At 39.6% G+C, this 15,973-nt stretch overlaps 1 protein-coding gene across 4 annotated transcripts in view; it reads left to right on the top strand.

The window, feature by feature from the left end:
• afap1 (actin filament associated protein 1) overlaps nt 1-13,365 on the top strand; it is a 116,758-nt gene extending 103,393 nt beyond the window's left edge. For 2 of the 4 annotated variants that reach the window (XM_042337981.1, XM_042337975.1), the window contains exons 13-17: nt 4,896-5,010; nt 5,674-5,838; nt 7,764-7,957; nt 10,764-10,928; nt 13,128-13,365. In XM_042337981.1, the coding sequence (XP_042193915.1) occupies nt 4,896-5,010; nt 5,674-5,838; nt 7,764-7,957; nt 10,764-10,928; nt 13,128-13,154 (666 nt within the window). In that variant the 3' untranslated portion in view covers nt 13,155-13,365. Of the gene's footprint in view, nt 1-444; nt 705-4,895; nt 5,011-5,673; nt 5,839-7,763; nt 7,958-10,763; nt 10,929-13,127 lie in introns of all 4 variants that reach the window. The other 2 variants (XM_042337993.1, XM_042337985.1) reach the window with 2 other exon arrangements.
• The last annotated feature ends 2,608 nt before the right edge of the window (nt 13,366-15,973 follow it).

Raw genomic sequence — 15,973 nt, 5'->3', positions numbered from 1 at the left:
CAGGAGTAGTGTGGGACACTGAGCTAGGGATTCAGTGGAGGAGATGGTGAGGTGACTTTAGGCACGGTCAAAGAGGTAGGTTTTTCGGCAGCTTTTGAAGACAGATAGAGAGAGGGTGAGATAGAGGGATTGAAGCAGGAAGTTCCAGAAGGTGGGGCCAAAGAGGTTGAAGGCTCAGCTGCCGATGGTGGATCGGGCACACGGGAAATGCAAGTAAAAGCCCTAAAAGAGGGATCCTAGCTTCGCTATTATCAATTTCTATATGTGTTGCTTTACTGAGACTGATTATGCCTGGTGAAGGAAGAGTCTTTCTACTTTAACATCTTGGGCTTTGGTTACATTCACTGCAATGTACTTGTGGTTACTTTGTCAACGCTGCTTATTGTCTGCATGTATTTGCTTCTAACATCTGATGCTTCTTCTATACTACATCTTAGGAACCAGAGGTTTTCTCTACTAACGCTAGTCCACCCTGGTACGAGGAGGTTCACAATGACAGCGCCGACCTGTACGACATCCCGCCTCCAAAATTAACTACACGCAACTCACATCCGCTTGGTGCCCACAATAAACTCTCCACTGAGAAACTATCCTCTAACAATAACAAAACGCTCGTCTCTTCACCTCTGTCTTCCACTCGATCTATGTCTAGTAAAACTAACACTTCTGCTGTGGAAAAGGGAGCGCTCAAGCCAGCCTTGCAGGTACCCTCTAAGACCATGCACAAATGTTTGACTAATTTCACATAGCTTGCACTTGTGCTCTCATTTTATATCCATTAAAGGTAAGAATTCGAAATGAAGCAGTGTCTCCTTTTAAATATTAATTGCCTTGGATTCCATATAAACATCTTTAGCCCGATTTACACTTCTATTGTTTTTTTTAAAAAGAACAAGGTAAATTATAATCATGGATACAAAATGAATAATAGATTGGAATAGCATTACTCATTGACCCTGCTTCTTTTTTTCAGGTCTGCCTACAGTGTGAGGCAATTAACTGCTGTTAATTCTCATGCAAAATATTCCTTTGGAGTATTTTTCAGTTGCACTGTGTCCCCATGGCAGTTTGTTCAGTGAAGTTTGAAGATGCACAGTTATAATGAGAAATCCCATTAGGAGCCATACTATCACTTGTGTTAAACCTGCCACTGCACTTAGCATCACCCCATTAAGTTGCTGTTTTATTAATTAGATTATTATCTCAAGGAATATTCATCGTTGGATTCAGTTTTGATGGAGGTTGTGGGAGGGAAAAGCAAAGAGAGCCATCTGTTTGATTTCTACGAACAATAATGTTTATTTTTTGCTGTTTCTAGGTGGTTTGGAGTTCTGTTTATTCAGTTCCTTGTCTGCTACAGTACAGGAACATTTTTGAAGCAAAAGTCTTCATTTCATTGTTTTTTTTGGTAGTCAATGACATTGTGTTGACCTAACTGATTATTTATTGGTTTGCATTGCCAGACATAAGTAGTCAAGTACGCCTATAACTTCCTCCAACATCTAATGACACTAATCTATCCAGTCTACATGCTCGCTAACTTGTCTGGAACAATCCATGAAAGCTGTAGTCATTGATCCATGTACATAAATCTCTGACTGCTGATCACACTGTTTTAATTGCCTATTTTGGCATAGCTTTCATCGTTACCTAAAATAATTATCTTGGGTTTAGCAACATGACACTGACCCTGAGAACCAGCAGGAGAAAGCAACTTCATTTTTAAAGTCCTCATTAAGCTTCCTTCTTTTTAAGAAAAATAGTAAGGCATCAGTGTATTGAAACAGTCTTTATCAATTTCCCAGCCCTATGCTATGATGCAAGGGGTGGGTATTCTTGAAGGCTGAGATCAGATGGACTGAAGAGCCTTCTTCTGAACTAATCGTGTTATCTTGTGAAGATAAATGAAGTAGTTTGAGACGAAAACTGATGCCACATTATATTAGCTTTGGTGTTTTCTCCTCCATCTTCTTAATCTCAATTGCCTGCTCTTTCCCCATACTCTCCGTTGCTTTTACTCTGAGTGCAACCCCAAACAATTCTGCTCCGATAGCCATCCCTGGCAAATCATTTCATGACTTGAGGTGATCATGCTTTTCCTCTGCCCAACTCACCCATGATCAGTGCCAGTTCCACGTTTTACAGTTTAACTTTCTCATCTTTCTCACTAGAGTTGATAAAGCGCTCTGAGATGCCGTCCGGGGTGGAGGGCGCTATATAAATCCAAATTGTTGTTGTTGAAGTCTCTGCTTCTAATTTTCTCCCCTTTGTGGAAAAAGCTCTCCACAATGCATAGATGCTAGCCTCCACCAAAGGCATTTCCCCCATTTATTAATAAATAATAATATAATGACTATAGTGCTTCACAGGGAATTGCTGTAAATCATAGTAACTGTTTGCACATAGGCACAGTAACTAGTGTGCACGCTACAAGGTCCCACAAACAGACATGAAATGAATAACCAGCTTCTCTTGGAGGATTGTTGACCTCTGTGAGAAATTTCCCATTCTTTTCAAATGGTGCCTTTGGGATCTTTAAACTCTATAGGCAGACGGGACCTCAGTTTAACATCTCCTCCAAAGCATGACATTCTCCAACAATGCAGACCACCTCCCCCCCCCCCACCCCCCCAAAGGATCTTAGAGTCTACCTTAATGGGCAGATGGGACGTTGGTTTTATGTCGCATCTGAAAGGGCCCCTGAAACAATTCAGCAGTCCCTCAGTGCCAACTTGGTTCAGTCTGTAGCCTTTTCACCTCAGGGATAGAAGATTGTGCATTCAAGTTTTGCATTGGATTTTGAGCTTATCGTCTCCAGTGATGTATTGTATTGTCAGAAGTGCCATCAACTGGATGAGATGCTAAACCAAGGTCTCGGGTACCTGGGTGACATTAAAGATCCCATGACATTATTCAAAACAAAGAAGAGCTTCTTCCTATGTTCTGACCAACAAACCTACGGAAAAAATGTTCATTCACCCAATTGCTGTTTGTGGAATCTTATTAGCACAAATAACTACTCTGTTTGCCTACAGAAACAGTCACTACACTTGACAGTAATTAATTGTAAAGTACTTTGAGATAGCTCAGTGATAAAGTCCCATAAAATACAAGTTCTTGTTTTACTGCACTAGAATGCCAGGTTAGATTATGAGCTCAGGTTCTGACATGAGGCTCAAAATCTAACCTTTTGACTCAGAGGCTAGAGTAGTACCAACTGATCCATGTTGACACTTACATATACAAAGCAAAGGATGTCAAGACACCATTGATGAAGCTATTTGGACAGCATTGCTGACCGCTAATGCCTGATGCTTTGTGCAGTTTGTTGTAACCTTGTTAACTGGCACTGGGGAATGTAGAAAGTCTCACAAAAATGTATAAAGCAGTACATCAGTGTTACTTCACCACAAAGTCAAAATAAATCACATCACCTCTGTATAAATGTACGCTAGTGTCTGTCATGTTGAACGTGATCTGATAAAAGATTCCTGAAGTCAGATCAGTACAGTATTGCCACAGTTTTGCATCAGTCTGGGTGATGACCAGAAGATCAAATAAAGGTCAGGAAGAATGGATGTTATTCCCAGACCCAAGGCTACAAAGCAGCATTGATATCAGTGCCTGGTTAAGAACAAAGCTACACAAGAAGTATTTTGTGTGGTTGGCTGCTTTGGAGGAAGACACACCCCAGTGCCAAAAACCACAGGAAGAGCTGGCTTTGTGTGGAAATGTGTACAAAAGACCATAGACGTCTGGCAATCTCGTGGTCAGATGAATCTTAAAAAGGACAAGCACTTCAATGAAAAAAATAGTGTTTTTCAGTAGCCCACAAATACCTTTTCTGGTTGCAGATTGGCTTTGGGCTTTAGAACACTCAATCTACTGATGGCAACAGGACAGAAAAGTATGCATAAACTTTCCACAAACTATGATTCTAAATAAACAGGCTTCTTCAGAGGGAAAAATTACATATTCCAGATCAGAAATAATGGGGCAAATATTGTGGGATTTCTTAAGGTGTTCCTTAGGATGAAAAAGTGTATTGACTGCTTTTTATAGACAAATGTGGCAGCAGTTTGCAATGCAATGCTCCACCAACAACCATGGGTGAATGATCAATTATTCTAACCATTTATTGGTCAAGACACCGAGACAAACTCCTTTCTCAATCCATTCAAACAGGCAGAGGGAACCTCGGTTTAACTTAATTCGGAATTAAACAAACTTGTGATGAAAACTGCTTTGAGAGGCGGTTATTTGACTTGCATATGAAAGGCTAAGATACAATGCGCAAAACAAGATACTGTGGCAGCTTCTCCAAAACATATATTTATATTTCCCATGTAAGTTCTTGCACTTGATGGACATGATTCACTATTAAAATATTTAATTTATGACTTTTTTTAATATCAACACAATTTAATCATGTATTCCAGTACATTATTATGTATTTTCACTATCCAGTTCAACCAGCTGTTCTATATTCTTTCTTGAGGCTAAAACCCCTCCACTTTTTTTACACTGGCCTCTGGGTCTGTTGCCGTAATAATCGGGTGACTGATATTGCTTTCAGGCTCCACATTTGAGAGAGCAGCTAGGAAGTGTTTCAGGGTATTAAGAGATATGGGGAGAAAGCAGGAATTGGAATTGAAAGGATTAGTTGAGGTACAGATCAGCCATGATCTAATTAAATGGCGGAATAGGCTTGAAGGGCTGAATGGCCTCCTCCTAGATTCAACCATAATGAAAATGATGGTTTGGCTGCGAGAGCTGGCAATCTAAGGGTTAAATATTTATTAAATTTAATATATACAACAATGTTAAAGGAAAAACAAACACAGAAGGGGATCCTAGAGAGAAGGTATTCACTCATAGTTTCTTTCTTAACCTAGACAAAAGGAAGAAAAGTACCATCAACAGCAACTAGCGGGACAACAAAGCAAAAGGCTGTGAACAGTCAAGTGAAGAAAGCAATTCCTGGCACAAGTGTTAAACGCACTGCATCAAGTAAGTAATTTCAGTCCAGTTTTTAAACAAAATGACCAAGCAATGATCATCGATGGTCTTCCCTACATTCCCTAACATTCAGGGTCTTTCTGCTCTAAGAAACTGTCCTGTGTGAAGGCTGTTGTATAAATGCAAGTCGTTGCTCTGTTCTCTAAATGTTGCAGTTGTTGATGTGCATCTGGTAGTTCTTCCCTGTTCACTACGTTAAGCGGATTTAACCTATAAATGATGTTTAGAATTAAAAATGTTTAGGTATGTGATAATTGTCATCAGTGATGTGATAACTGTCACCAGTATTATAACAACATCAAATTGCGGTTGTGTCGGTTGATAATCATGTATCTTTTAGTGTGAGATCCGTCTCCTCCCTTCCCCACCTTTACCACAGTAGGTGGATTCAATGTCAGCCTAAAGATGCCACAAAGGCTGTGGAGTGATGGTGCTGAGATCAGAGTAAGAGGAAGGGAAAGCAGTACTGTGGGCTGTTAACAATGATCCATTGGCATCTCTGCAATTCTGGGTTATAGGAATCAGAGTAACATAGTAATACTTCCACTTTCCAAATAATGATCCCCTCTCTTAAATGCCTCATTCGATTCTTCACCTGGTTCCACGGTCAGGCAATTCTTGTGTGTGAAGCAATTTTCTGGATTCAATTTTCAGATGCTGATCAGTATAAGTATGGCAAGAATCGCGTAGAAGCTGATGCAAAAAGACTGCAGTCGAAAGAAGAAGAGTTGAAGAAACAGAAGGAAATGTTACGTATGCGTCTGGCACAGCTGAGAAAGGACAAGAGGGATGTGAGAGCAGCTATTGAAGCCTGTACAGGTATCAGTCTTTTCATTTCCTGATTCTATGAAAAGCACATGCTTTGATTTGTAACACTTATAGAGAAATGTAGACCCTGAAATAATTATTAATGTGCAATCTACTGACCCATAAGAAAACATAAGAGTTGGGCACAGGTAAAACAGCGAAAGTGGAGTTCATATTAAATTCTATCAAAAGTGCTCCATCTCTAACCTGAGTTAATCACAATGTTAACACCTGTTTTTTACCTATGTTACTTTTCACTGCTTCTGCACAGGATTGTCGTCTAAATATTACTAATCCCTATTCAATAAATATCACTCTGCATGTGACATAGTTTATGTGATGACATTGTGGAGTCCTGTAGCTCAGTGGTTAGAGCACTTGCTTTGCAAGCGAAACACCTGGGTTCAATTCCAGGCAGAGGGCGAAACCTTGGGCATCTTACTCCACACGCCTAATAATAATAATTCCTCCAAAAAACAAAACAATAATTTTCATTTTCATTCCACGACTGTTTGTGGGACACTGCTGTGCGCAATTGGCTGCCACGTTTCGCCCACAAATGTACAGTCAATTCACTTCACAGCATATTCTGTGAAGCGCTTTGAGACATCGAGAAGATGTGAAAAGCACTATATCAAATGCAAGGATTATTATTATTACTAAACATTGATGCATCGGATAAGATACCTCAGAGTTGCCCATTATTGTCTACTGTTTACTTTTTAAAAACTTTATAAACTTTTGTTTTGCTCGGGTAGAGTTTCACAAGATCTAACAACCCGCACCCTATAATCTGTCCGGGTCAGCCTTATGGCACAGTTTTATTAAAGAGTATTGAACTTTTCGTCTTTCATTCAAATAACTTTCTGCCCATCATAAATTAATGCTTTGGCTATACACCAATAGCTTTTCCTAATTTAAATCATAGGAAAGGACAGCTCTATATCTGCCAATGTTAATTAAATTCTCTCACAACTTTGGGTGTGTAACTTCTCCAAGTTAGTTGTCCCAAAGATTTCAGCAACACTCAAGTTTTAATTAAAAAATTTCAAAAATACAACAAAAAGCTCAACTGATTTCTCTACATGCACGCCTGGGCAAGGAACCGAACACTAAACCCACGTGTGGGTTTGTGGAGTCCCGTAGCATAGTGGTTAGCGCCCTCACCTTGCAAGCGAGAGGACCCAGGTTCAATTCCCGGGCGGGGTGAAACTTTAGGCAATTTCCTTACTCCACAAGCCTCTGTTTATCTAACAGTAAGTAGGAACACATTTGTTCTTCGATTGGCGGATTGCATTCCGGCGATAATAATCCCTCCCCCAAAAAATTGTTTGTGGGACACTGCTATATGAAATTGGTTGCCACGTTTCACGCACGACATATACAGTCAATCCACTTCACAGTATATTCTGAGAAGCGGTTTGAGATACCTCAGCGACGTGATAAGGCCCTACATCAAATGCAAGGATTATTATTACTAGTGTTAGATTCATCATTAGAAAAAAGCACTGGAGTGCCAGCTGACAGTTTATGTGGTTTAACTCGACAAACAAAATCTGAATTAAAATGGTATCCCATTGACCAACATTCCAATATAAGGACCAGATGTACAGTAACAACTGCAAACCAACTTAGGGGCCCAGCCATTGTGAGGGTAGGAAGGGGGCCACAGCCATAGACATTCTTGTAATTGACTGGCCTCACTGGACCAGATTTGCCAGTGATGTGATAATTATCCCTGGTGGTAATTAGCATATCACAAGCCACAGATTTCAGCACCATAGTCTATTTCTGCCATGACAATGTCACTGCCATTAAAAAAAGGTTTGTATGAGAACAATGCTGTTGAAATGGATCAAGCTATAAACTGATGTCTGAGGGAATATTTTAAATTCGTATTATTGCTTTTTTTCTTCTCTCTTCATAAAAATCTAAAGGTAAAAAGTCCCAGGTCGCTCTTGAAACTAAGCTGAAGAAGTTGGAGGACGAGTGCAAGGTGAAAGAGACTGAACGTGTGAACCTGGAGTTGGAGCTGATCGAGGTGAATGAAAGTCTGAAGAAAGCTCTTGCCGGAGGACCCACTCTGGGACTGACAATAGAACCGAAGTCTTCAAGGACATCCAGTCCACAGGTAAACTAGCCAAACTCAAGCTACAGTGCCAGAAGATAGGACCTGATCTGCTCAGGCCAGGACAAGCCTTTCGACTTCAAGACATTACAGACAATCTATAAAGGTTGCCTGTTGGTGGCCTTCACTGAGGGGACATGAAACTACCTGATTTCAGGCATCCCTTTTTCTGTACCATTCGAGCTTGTTCAAGATCCTCGTGCTGACCTTTAAACCCTTGCTGGTCTGTGATCTTCTCAAGCCCTACCAACCCAGCTGCCTCCTCCATTCAGCAGGCACCAAATTGCTTCACATTCCCTGTCATACCTGCACCGCTATCAATTGTTGGGCTTTCAGCATTTGTGCCCCACACTCTGGAACTCCTTCCTGGAGTCCCTTTGACTCGACCCTTCCCTCATCTCCTACAAGGTCTGCCTCAAGACATTCCTCTTTGACCGTACTTTTGACCGCATCTTCCTCCCCCGCCTTGGCTCCCATCCCAAGCTCAGGTACAAATTCTGGACTGCTCAGCAGCTAGGGATGTCCTCCCGACATGAAAAGCGTATATAAATGTAAATTTATATAGTAGTTGTCTCTCAGTGTGTCGGTCAAACCTTGACATCATTTGACAGCAGAAATCTTCAGGCGAGATCCTTGTACACGATTGAAATAGGAGAGTTGGTAGGAAAAAAAGGAAAAGGTTCGGTTACAAACTCTTAAGTGTTAAAATTTAGGCAAAAAAAGTTCTTCATGTTGCAATAAAAGAAAGAATAGGACAGAGACTCTTTAGCATCGATCATCCTCTCTCAGTGTAGTGCCTGTAGAAGTAATAAATAAATTTAGCGTTTGATATAACTCCTTATCACATCGTTGAAACATTGCAAAGTGCTTCACAGGATTTTCTGTAAAGTTTAATGAACATGTATTGTAGGCTAACTCGGCAGCTAATTTGCACAATGTCCTACAAATGGCCATGAAATAATGACCAATTTTATCTGAAGGATTGTTGATCAAGACACTGAACAAACTGTCTTCTCTTTTCAAATATTGCCATGGGACCTTTAAAATGAACAGGCTGTTGGACCTTGATTTGATATCGCATATGAAAGACAGCACAGCACGCCTGACAATGCAACTTTTCTCCAGCACTGCATTGGAGTGTCATCCTAGACAATGAACTCTAAGTGTCTGATGGGAGAATAGAGTCATCAGCATTGGTACATAATATAGGTTTATACAGGGTCGGAAACTAAAGGTTCCCTTTAGCTAGTTCCAAACATGAAGAAAATATTATGCACTTCTCTATCTCTCATGTCCCTCATTTGAAATAGCTGTCCATTTTCCTTATCCATTTATTAACAAAAACTGCCACCACTGCCTTCCTTAATAGTCTAGTTAATGTATTCACCAACCTGTAAAACTGTCTGTTCCTTTTCCCTCTTCTAAGCCCAGGCCCCCATATGTAAAGTTGGTGACTGCGTTAAACATTTGACTGGGGAGCGTTTCAATTTATTTGTACCCTTTTACAATCTTGAATATTTCAATAAGATCTTGACTAAACCTTCTCTTCTCCAGTGTGAACATTCACAGCTTCTATAACCTTTCAACATCGACCAATATTCTGTTACAGAACAGCCCTTGCCAATATTTGGAAGCAGGTCAACCCTTTCTTATTCAGGAAATAGCATTTGACACATAGAATCATAGAATTATACAGCACAGAAGGAAGCCATTCGGCTCAATGTGTCTGTGATGGCTCTTTGAAAAGAATTATACATATCCATCCCACTCCCCCGCTCTCTCCTCATAGCCCTGCAAACTTGTCCTCCCCATATAATTATCTATTTCTCTCTTAAAAGTTATTATCGAATCAGCTTCCACCACCCTTTCAGCAATGCATTCCAGATCTGAACAACTCTCTGTGTGAAAACATTTCTCTCACCTCTCCTCTGTTTCTTTTAACAACTATTTTAAACTGATGTCCTTGGGTTACTGACCATTTACTATTACTATTTAACCAGTGGAAATAGTTTCTGCTTGTTCACCCGATTGAATCCCCTCATAATTTTGAAAATTTCTATTAAGTCTCCTCTTAACCTCCTCTGCTCTAAGGAGCAATCCTAGCTTCTCTAGCCTCTCCTGATAACTGAAGTCCCTCATTCCTGGTACCATGCTGGTAAATCTCCTTTGCACCCTCTCCAATGTCTTGACATCCTCCCTAAAGTGTGGTGCCTAGAACTGAACCCAGTCATAATAATAATAATCCTTGCATTTGATATAGCGCTTTTCACGTCGGGAGGACGTCCCAAAGCGCTTCACAGAACACACTGTAAAGTGAATTGACTGTATATTTGTGGGCGAACGCGGCAGCCAATTGCGCACAGCAATGTCCCACAAACAGTCGTAGATTGAAAATGACCAATTTATTATTGTTTTTGGTTTTGGAGGGATTATTATTAGGCTCTGTGTGGAGTAAGGAAACTTGCCCAAGGTTTCGCCCTCTGCCTGGAATTGAACTCAGGTCTCTCACTTGCAAAGCGAGTGCTCTAACCACTGAGCTACAGGACTCCAAAGGAACTCTAGCTGAGGCTAACCAGCCTAACTACATTGGAAATGAAAACGTGGAGAAGATAACTAACACGACTTGTATTTTATGAATATTTTAATGTTTAACAGATGGCAAAATTGAAAAACTAGAGGCATTTCAGTTTTCTCCAACTCAGCAAAATTGGAACATTTGGTAGTATTTTGTACGCAAATTTCAGGATTAGATTTGGGCGATAAAAATAAAGTCAGACCTTTAATTGTACTAAGTCTGGTCTTTTCTCAGTCCCCTGTGTTTTTGCACCGGACCTTGGACAACTCTCCAGCCTCCAGCTGTGATACGAGTGACACTGAGCCATCATCACTGCCTGTGAACGCAGCTGCTCTTGCAAGAAGACCACCTTCTGGGGCCTCTTCCCCAGGTCGAGGCCATGTACGCAGGAAAGCAAAGGTACAGCATGCAAGCACATCTCAAACACACCGCTTAGCATTGCTGCATTTTGTTTATACATGTTCACTGTTAACCTGTTGTAATGTATAGTCCTGGCTAAACCATGAGGACAGATCACAAAACTATTCGTTTGGCATTGATTCATTCATTTTACGCCCCACTATTGGTGGGTAGGCCTTCTGCTACTCTGCCCCCACCCTCTGGAACTCCATCCCGCAGTCCCTCCGCCTCGCCCCCTCCCTTGCCTCTTTCAAGACCCATCTCAAGACCCTCCTCTTCGACTATCAATCTCCCTGCTTCCACCCCTGCCCTCCACCCACCTTCCTCTACCTCACTGTTAAAGGCTCCAACGATAAGGGGAGACCTTCAAAATTATGTGGGGGTTTTGATAGTTGATAAGGAGAAATTATTTCTACTGGTTGGTGAGTTAGTGATGGGAGGGCCTATATTAAGTTAATTAATAAAATAGAAAAGGATAATATTAAGAAGACTTTGTTTGCACAAAGGATTGTTAGGATGCGGCATTTTCTGCCGGTTGAGGCAGGATACATATTAGCTGTGAAGAGGGAACGAGATAGATATGTAAAACGGAGTAATTGGGTTATGAGGAAAAGGCAGGTATGTAAATTGGATTAAATGGATCGCTCTTTCAAAGAGCTGGCACAGACGTGTCTGGTCGAATGGTCTTATTCTGTGCTGTAAATGTTTATGGTTCTATGATCTCCAAAGTGTTCGTGACATTTTTAAATACTAAACAGATGGTAATGTGACAGGACTTTTTCTATTATGAATTTAAAGGTGAATATTAAAATTATTTTCAATTGTTTTGGGATCAAAAGTTTGTGTTGTTGTGGTTGCCAATATACTGCATTATTGTGCAGCACAAACTGTATGAGCCCTCCTCCAGGTATCCTGCAACCTCTAGATAAATGTCAAACTGTTGCAAGGACTGGAGTTATAGCATGAATCTTGAATGAGTGCAATGGGACAACCCGATTTGTGGTGACATAGAATGTGCAGCATAATTGCTGATGCTCCAGTATTGTTGGAGGTGAATTCCTTCGGATCAGACGTTAAACCAACGTACACCTGAATGTCTGATATACAGGTGGGGGTTAAAGATCCCATGGCACTCATTGATAAAAGAGGGAGTTTTTCCTGATGTTCTGGCCAGGCATTCCCCAGGTAAAATTGGTCATTCACTTCAAGGTTGCTTGTAGAACACTGCTGTGTGCAAATTGACTGCTGAGTTTGCACTTAATAGTATATCCTTGAAACACTTTGAGATGTCCTCCTGACGTGAAAAGCATTATATCAAATGTAAGGATTATTATCGTTATAACATCACATAGTGGAGTCCAGTAGCTCAGTGGTTAGAGCACTCACTTCGCAAGCAAGAGACCTGGGTTTGATTCCCAGCAGGGCAAAACCTTGGGCAAGTTTCCTTACTACTCATGCCTGATAATAATCCCTCAAGGAAATAAATAAATAAAATAACAATTTGGTCATTCAATACATGACTGTTTGTGGGACACTGCTGTGCGCAATTAGCTACCGCCCACAAATATAGAATTAATTCACTTTACAGTATATTCAGTGAAGCGCTTTGAGACACCAAGAAAACGTGAAAAGCCCTATATCAAATGCAAGGATTATTATTTATATTATTCTTAATTATAATGTGTTAAATTATGGTGTCATCTGCAATGGTATAGGTAGTTAGACCCATCAATTTTGCATAAGGTTTCTATTCCAAAGTAACAAGTGATGAGTTTCTGAAGGCCCAAAAAGTTGTCTGGAAAATTTCTATTGGTGTAGTTAGTGTGACAGTAGCACAGTTAATAGCAGCGGGAATTTACATTAGGGAAATTAAACTGCACATCTTGTATTGCAGCAGAGTAATTCATTTGCATGTATATAGCTATTGTTACTTAAAGTAGTTGCTGTTTTGCATTGGTTTAACATTCAAAGTGTAACTGCAGTAGAACCATTCAGCATCTGTAAGAGATGCTCAAGGTGAACCTCACAGCACTTCAGCTTCAAAACAAGTCCATAGCAAACATTTTAGTACAGAACTTCACCATTTGAAATATGGATGAGGAGGGTTGGGGGGCAGGGGAGAAAGAGGAAAAGCGGAGAAAACTAATGAGCAAATAAATCCTGTTAACATCTGTTTCTGTACTTTATTTTCCTTTCCAGGAATGGGAACAGAAAAACGGAACATAAAAGAGATTGGCAGTTTCTCGCAGTTACTTCCTGAAACTCCATGTACAGGAAGAGAAGCACTGCTACTGAGTCATTCACTATGAAATACTACATGAAATACATGCCCTTCCGGATACCTGGGAGAGGCCGCAGGTATTCCATGCCAAGATTTGTGGTCATAGATCAAAACCAAGGGCTCGTTTTTAAACAAAACCTTGTTTTTAAATATTTTATCAATATGGCTGCTTTCTGCTTTTTTTAAAAAAAATAGTCACTACATACATCTTTTTTCTGATTCTGTTTTTCTTTAACAGCTGTCCCTCATATAATTAAAAAAAACAGTTCCATAACGGAAATTTCAATTGAAACATCTTTAATACAAAGAAAATATATTTATTGCAGCAAAGGCATTTTTAAATAAGCCTTCTTAATTTATGAATATATTATAAGCACAGAGAGCATCTTGTGTATGGCACCCTATCTCCCCCCCCCCCTCCTCCATGCACACAAAACTGCAATAAATAAATGGACCAAGTCAGTATTCATGTATTTAGATGGCTTTGGCAATTGTGACCTGTGTGTATATTAATAGGGTCTGAAACATGGTGGTCATGACAGCAACTCCTGCAAAGTGCATCATGCTAGCCTTCGGATACTCTGCTCCAGAAGTAAATTTCTTCCTGCGTGGAGTACCTGTGGATCGTATGACACACTTCCAGTTAACACCTGGCGTCGCTGGAGTATGTGTTAAATGTTATCAGTATCATGTTTAGAGTTTTGTTCCTTGTCATACACTCATGTTGATAAAATGCAGAGTACACAGTCAATTCACTTTACAGTATATTCTGTGAAGCGCTTTGAGACTTCTTGAAGACGTGATAAGGCGCTATGTCAAATGCCAAGAGTATTATTGTTACAATGAATTAATTAGAATTTCCTCATAAATGGTAATTAGCAGCAAGAAGATCCTAATTGTGACCCTCTTTTGGATTTGGAAACATAGGAGCTTTTTTTTAGGAACAATGCTCAGTATTCTAAAATGCATACTTACATTGGCCATAAGTGATCAAATCCCTGACTTCAATCTCCTGGTTGAACCTAAGGCTGTTTCTTCTTTGGACGTGCTCACAGTTCACTGAGAATTGTACTCAAGAGAAGCATGCTCAAGCAACTTGCGATATTTGACAAATTCTCTAGAATTATTAACTTTTTTGATGTAAGTAAAGGCTTCAGTACATAGGCAGCTTTTGATACCTGCACAGACTGAAATAGTAAAGAATTAATTTTGATGTAAGATGATTCACCTGCTTTTGTATGTCTAGAAAAGTGTCATTATAAGTAATTTTATTTGAAGTACATCAGAATTTATAAATGATCGGTCTACATAACCATTCGATTTAAATTGGGGGCAGAAATTGAATATAAACCAAATGAGAAGCTAAAACAAGTGCAAATTAAAAAAACATCCATTTTAGTAGGATACGTATGGTATTTATACAGCATAATAGCAAATTATTTAACAAATAATTCCATATCTTAGTCATGGACAAGGCATATATGAGGGGACATCTACTGTGCTGAATGCTTTGTTTTGGAGACTTTTAGCAGTAACAACTTTCAAAAGGGATTTAACTAATTTAATTATTTGGTTCTTTGTCATACACTTACTTATGTTGATAAAATGCAGAATAGCTCCCAAATGAATTAATTTGAATTTGCAAATATATGGTAATTAGCAGCAAGAAAGGTTGTACTGCATTATCCAGTGTCTGTTTTAATAAACATCAGCAGACTTTCCATCCAGTTACAGTACCTTACACTGGCAATCCATTTACTGGCCAATTTACAGTCTTGATTTCCAACCAATTACACAATCAAATAAACAGTCAATCCACTCTACAATATATTCTGTGAAGTGCTATGAGATGTCTGAATGATGTGATAAGGCACTATATCAAATGCAAGGATTATTATGATTATTATTATTAAAATGATCAAGTTGCAGAATATATAGAAGTTTGCTTCTGGGTTTAAAGAGATGGTATAAATCATATTCTTTCAGGTAAGATGTTAGAATTCCACCTGTAGATTAGTGGTTAGAGCACTCATCTCGCAAGCAAGAGACCTGGGTTCAAAATGTTGGGCCAGTTTCCTTACTCCACATGCCTCTGTTTACCTAGCAGTAAATAGGAACCCATTTGTTAGTCGATTGGTGGATCACTTCAAAAAAACAAATTGGTCACTCAATCCACGACTGTTTGTGGGACACTGCTGTGCACAATTGGCTACCACTTTTTGCCCACAAAAATATACAGTCAATTCACTTTACGGTATATTCTGTGAAGCGCTTTGAGACATCTAAAAGTCGTGATAAGTCACTATATCAAATGCAAGGATTATTATTATTATATTCACTCTACTTGTGTATTATTTTAGCACATTTAAAATGTGTCTAGTTTTTAAACTCAGCCTTTTTTAAGCCAGTTTTCTTCAAAATTATTTTAAGTATTATGGAAAACCGCTTTCAAAGTTGAGAATTAATTCAACAATTTTCCAAATTCTGGACACCCTATAATTGCTACATAAATCTGGACCCAGGTGGAATTTTTCCCCAGAGGTTATCTGTAGTCTCTTCCTCATGGCGTCATATACTCACTGAGGAATTACCACAGGTGTTTCTGCAGAAGTGATCATATTGGAAATGCAGATCTAAAGTTTCTCTGGTGATCCCCATGACTTGTAATGACTTAGCCACAGACTGGCTCTGAAATAAACCTAACCTAACTTGAGTTACAAACCTAACCAGCTGACTGACTGAAGTTAAAGGGTCAATTAATTTC

This window comes from Callorhinchus milii, unplaced genomic scaffold (assembly GCF_018977255.1).
Source record: "Callorhinchus milii isolate IMCB2004 unplaced genomic scaffold, IMCB_Cmil_1.0 Scaffold1, whole genome shotgun sequence".
NCBI lineage: Eukaryota > Metazoa > Chordata > Chondrichthyes > Chimaeriformes > Callorhinchidae > Callorhinchus > Callorhinchus milii.
This window is presented reverse-complemented; position numbering and strand designations above follow the sequence as displayed.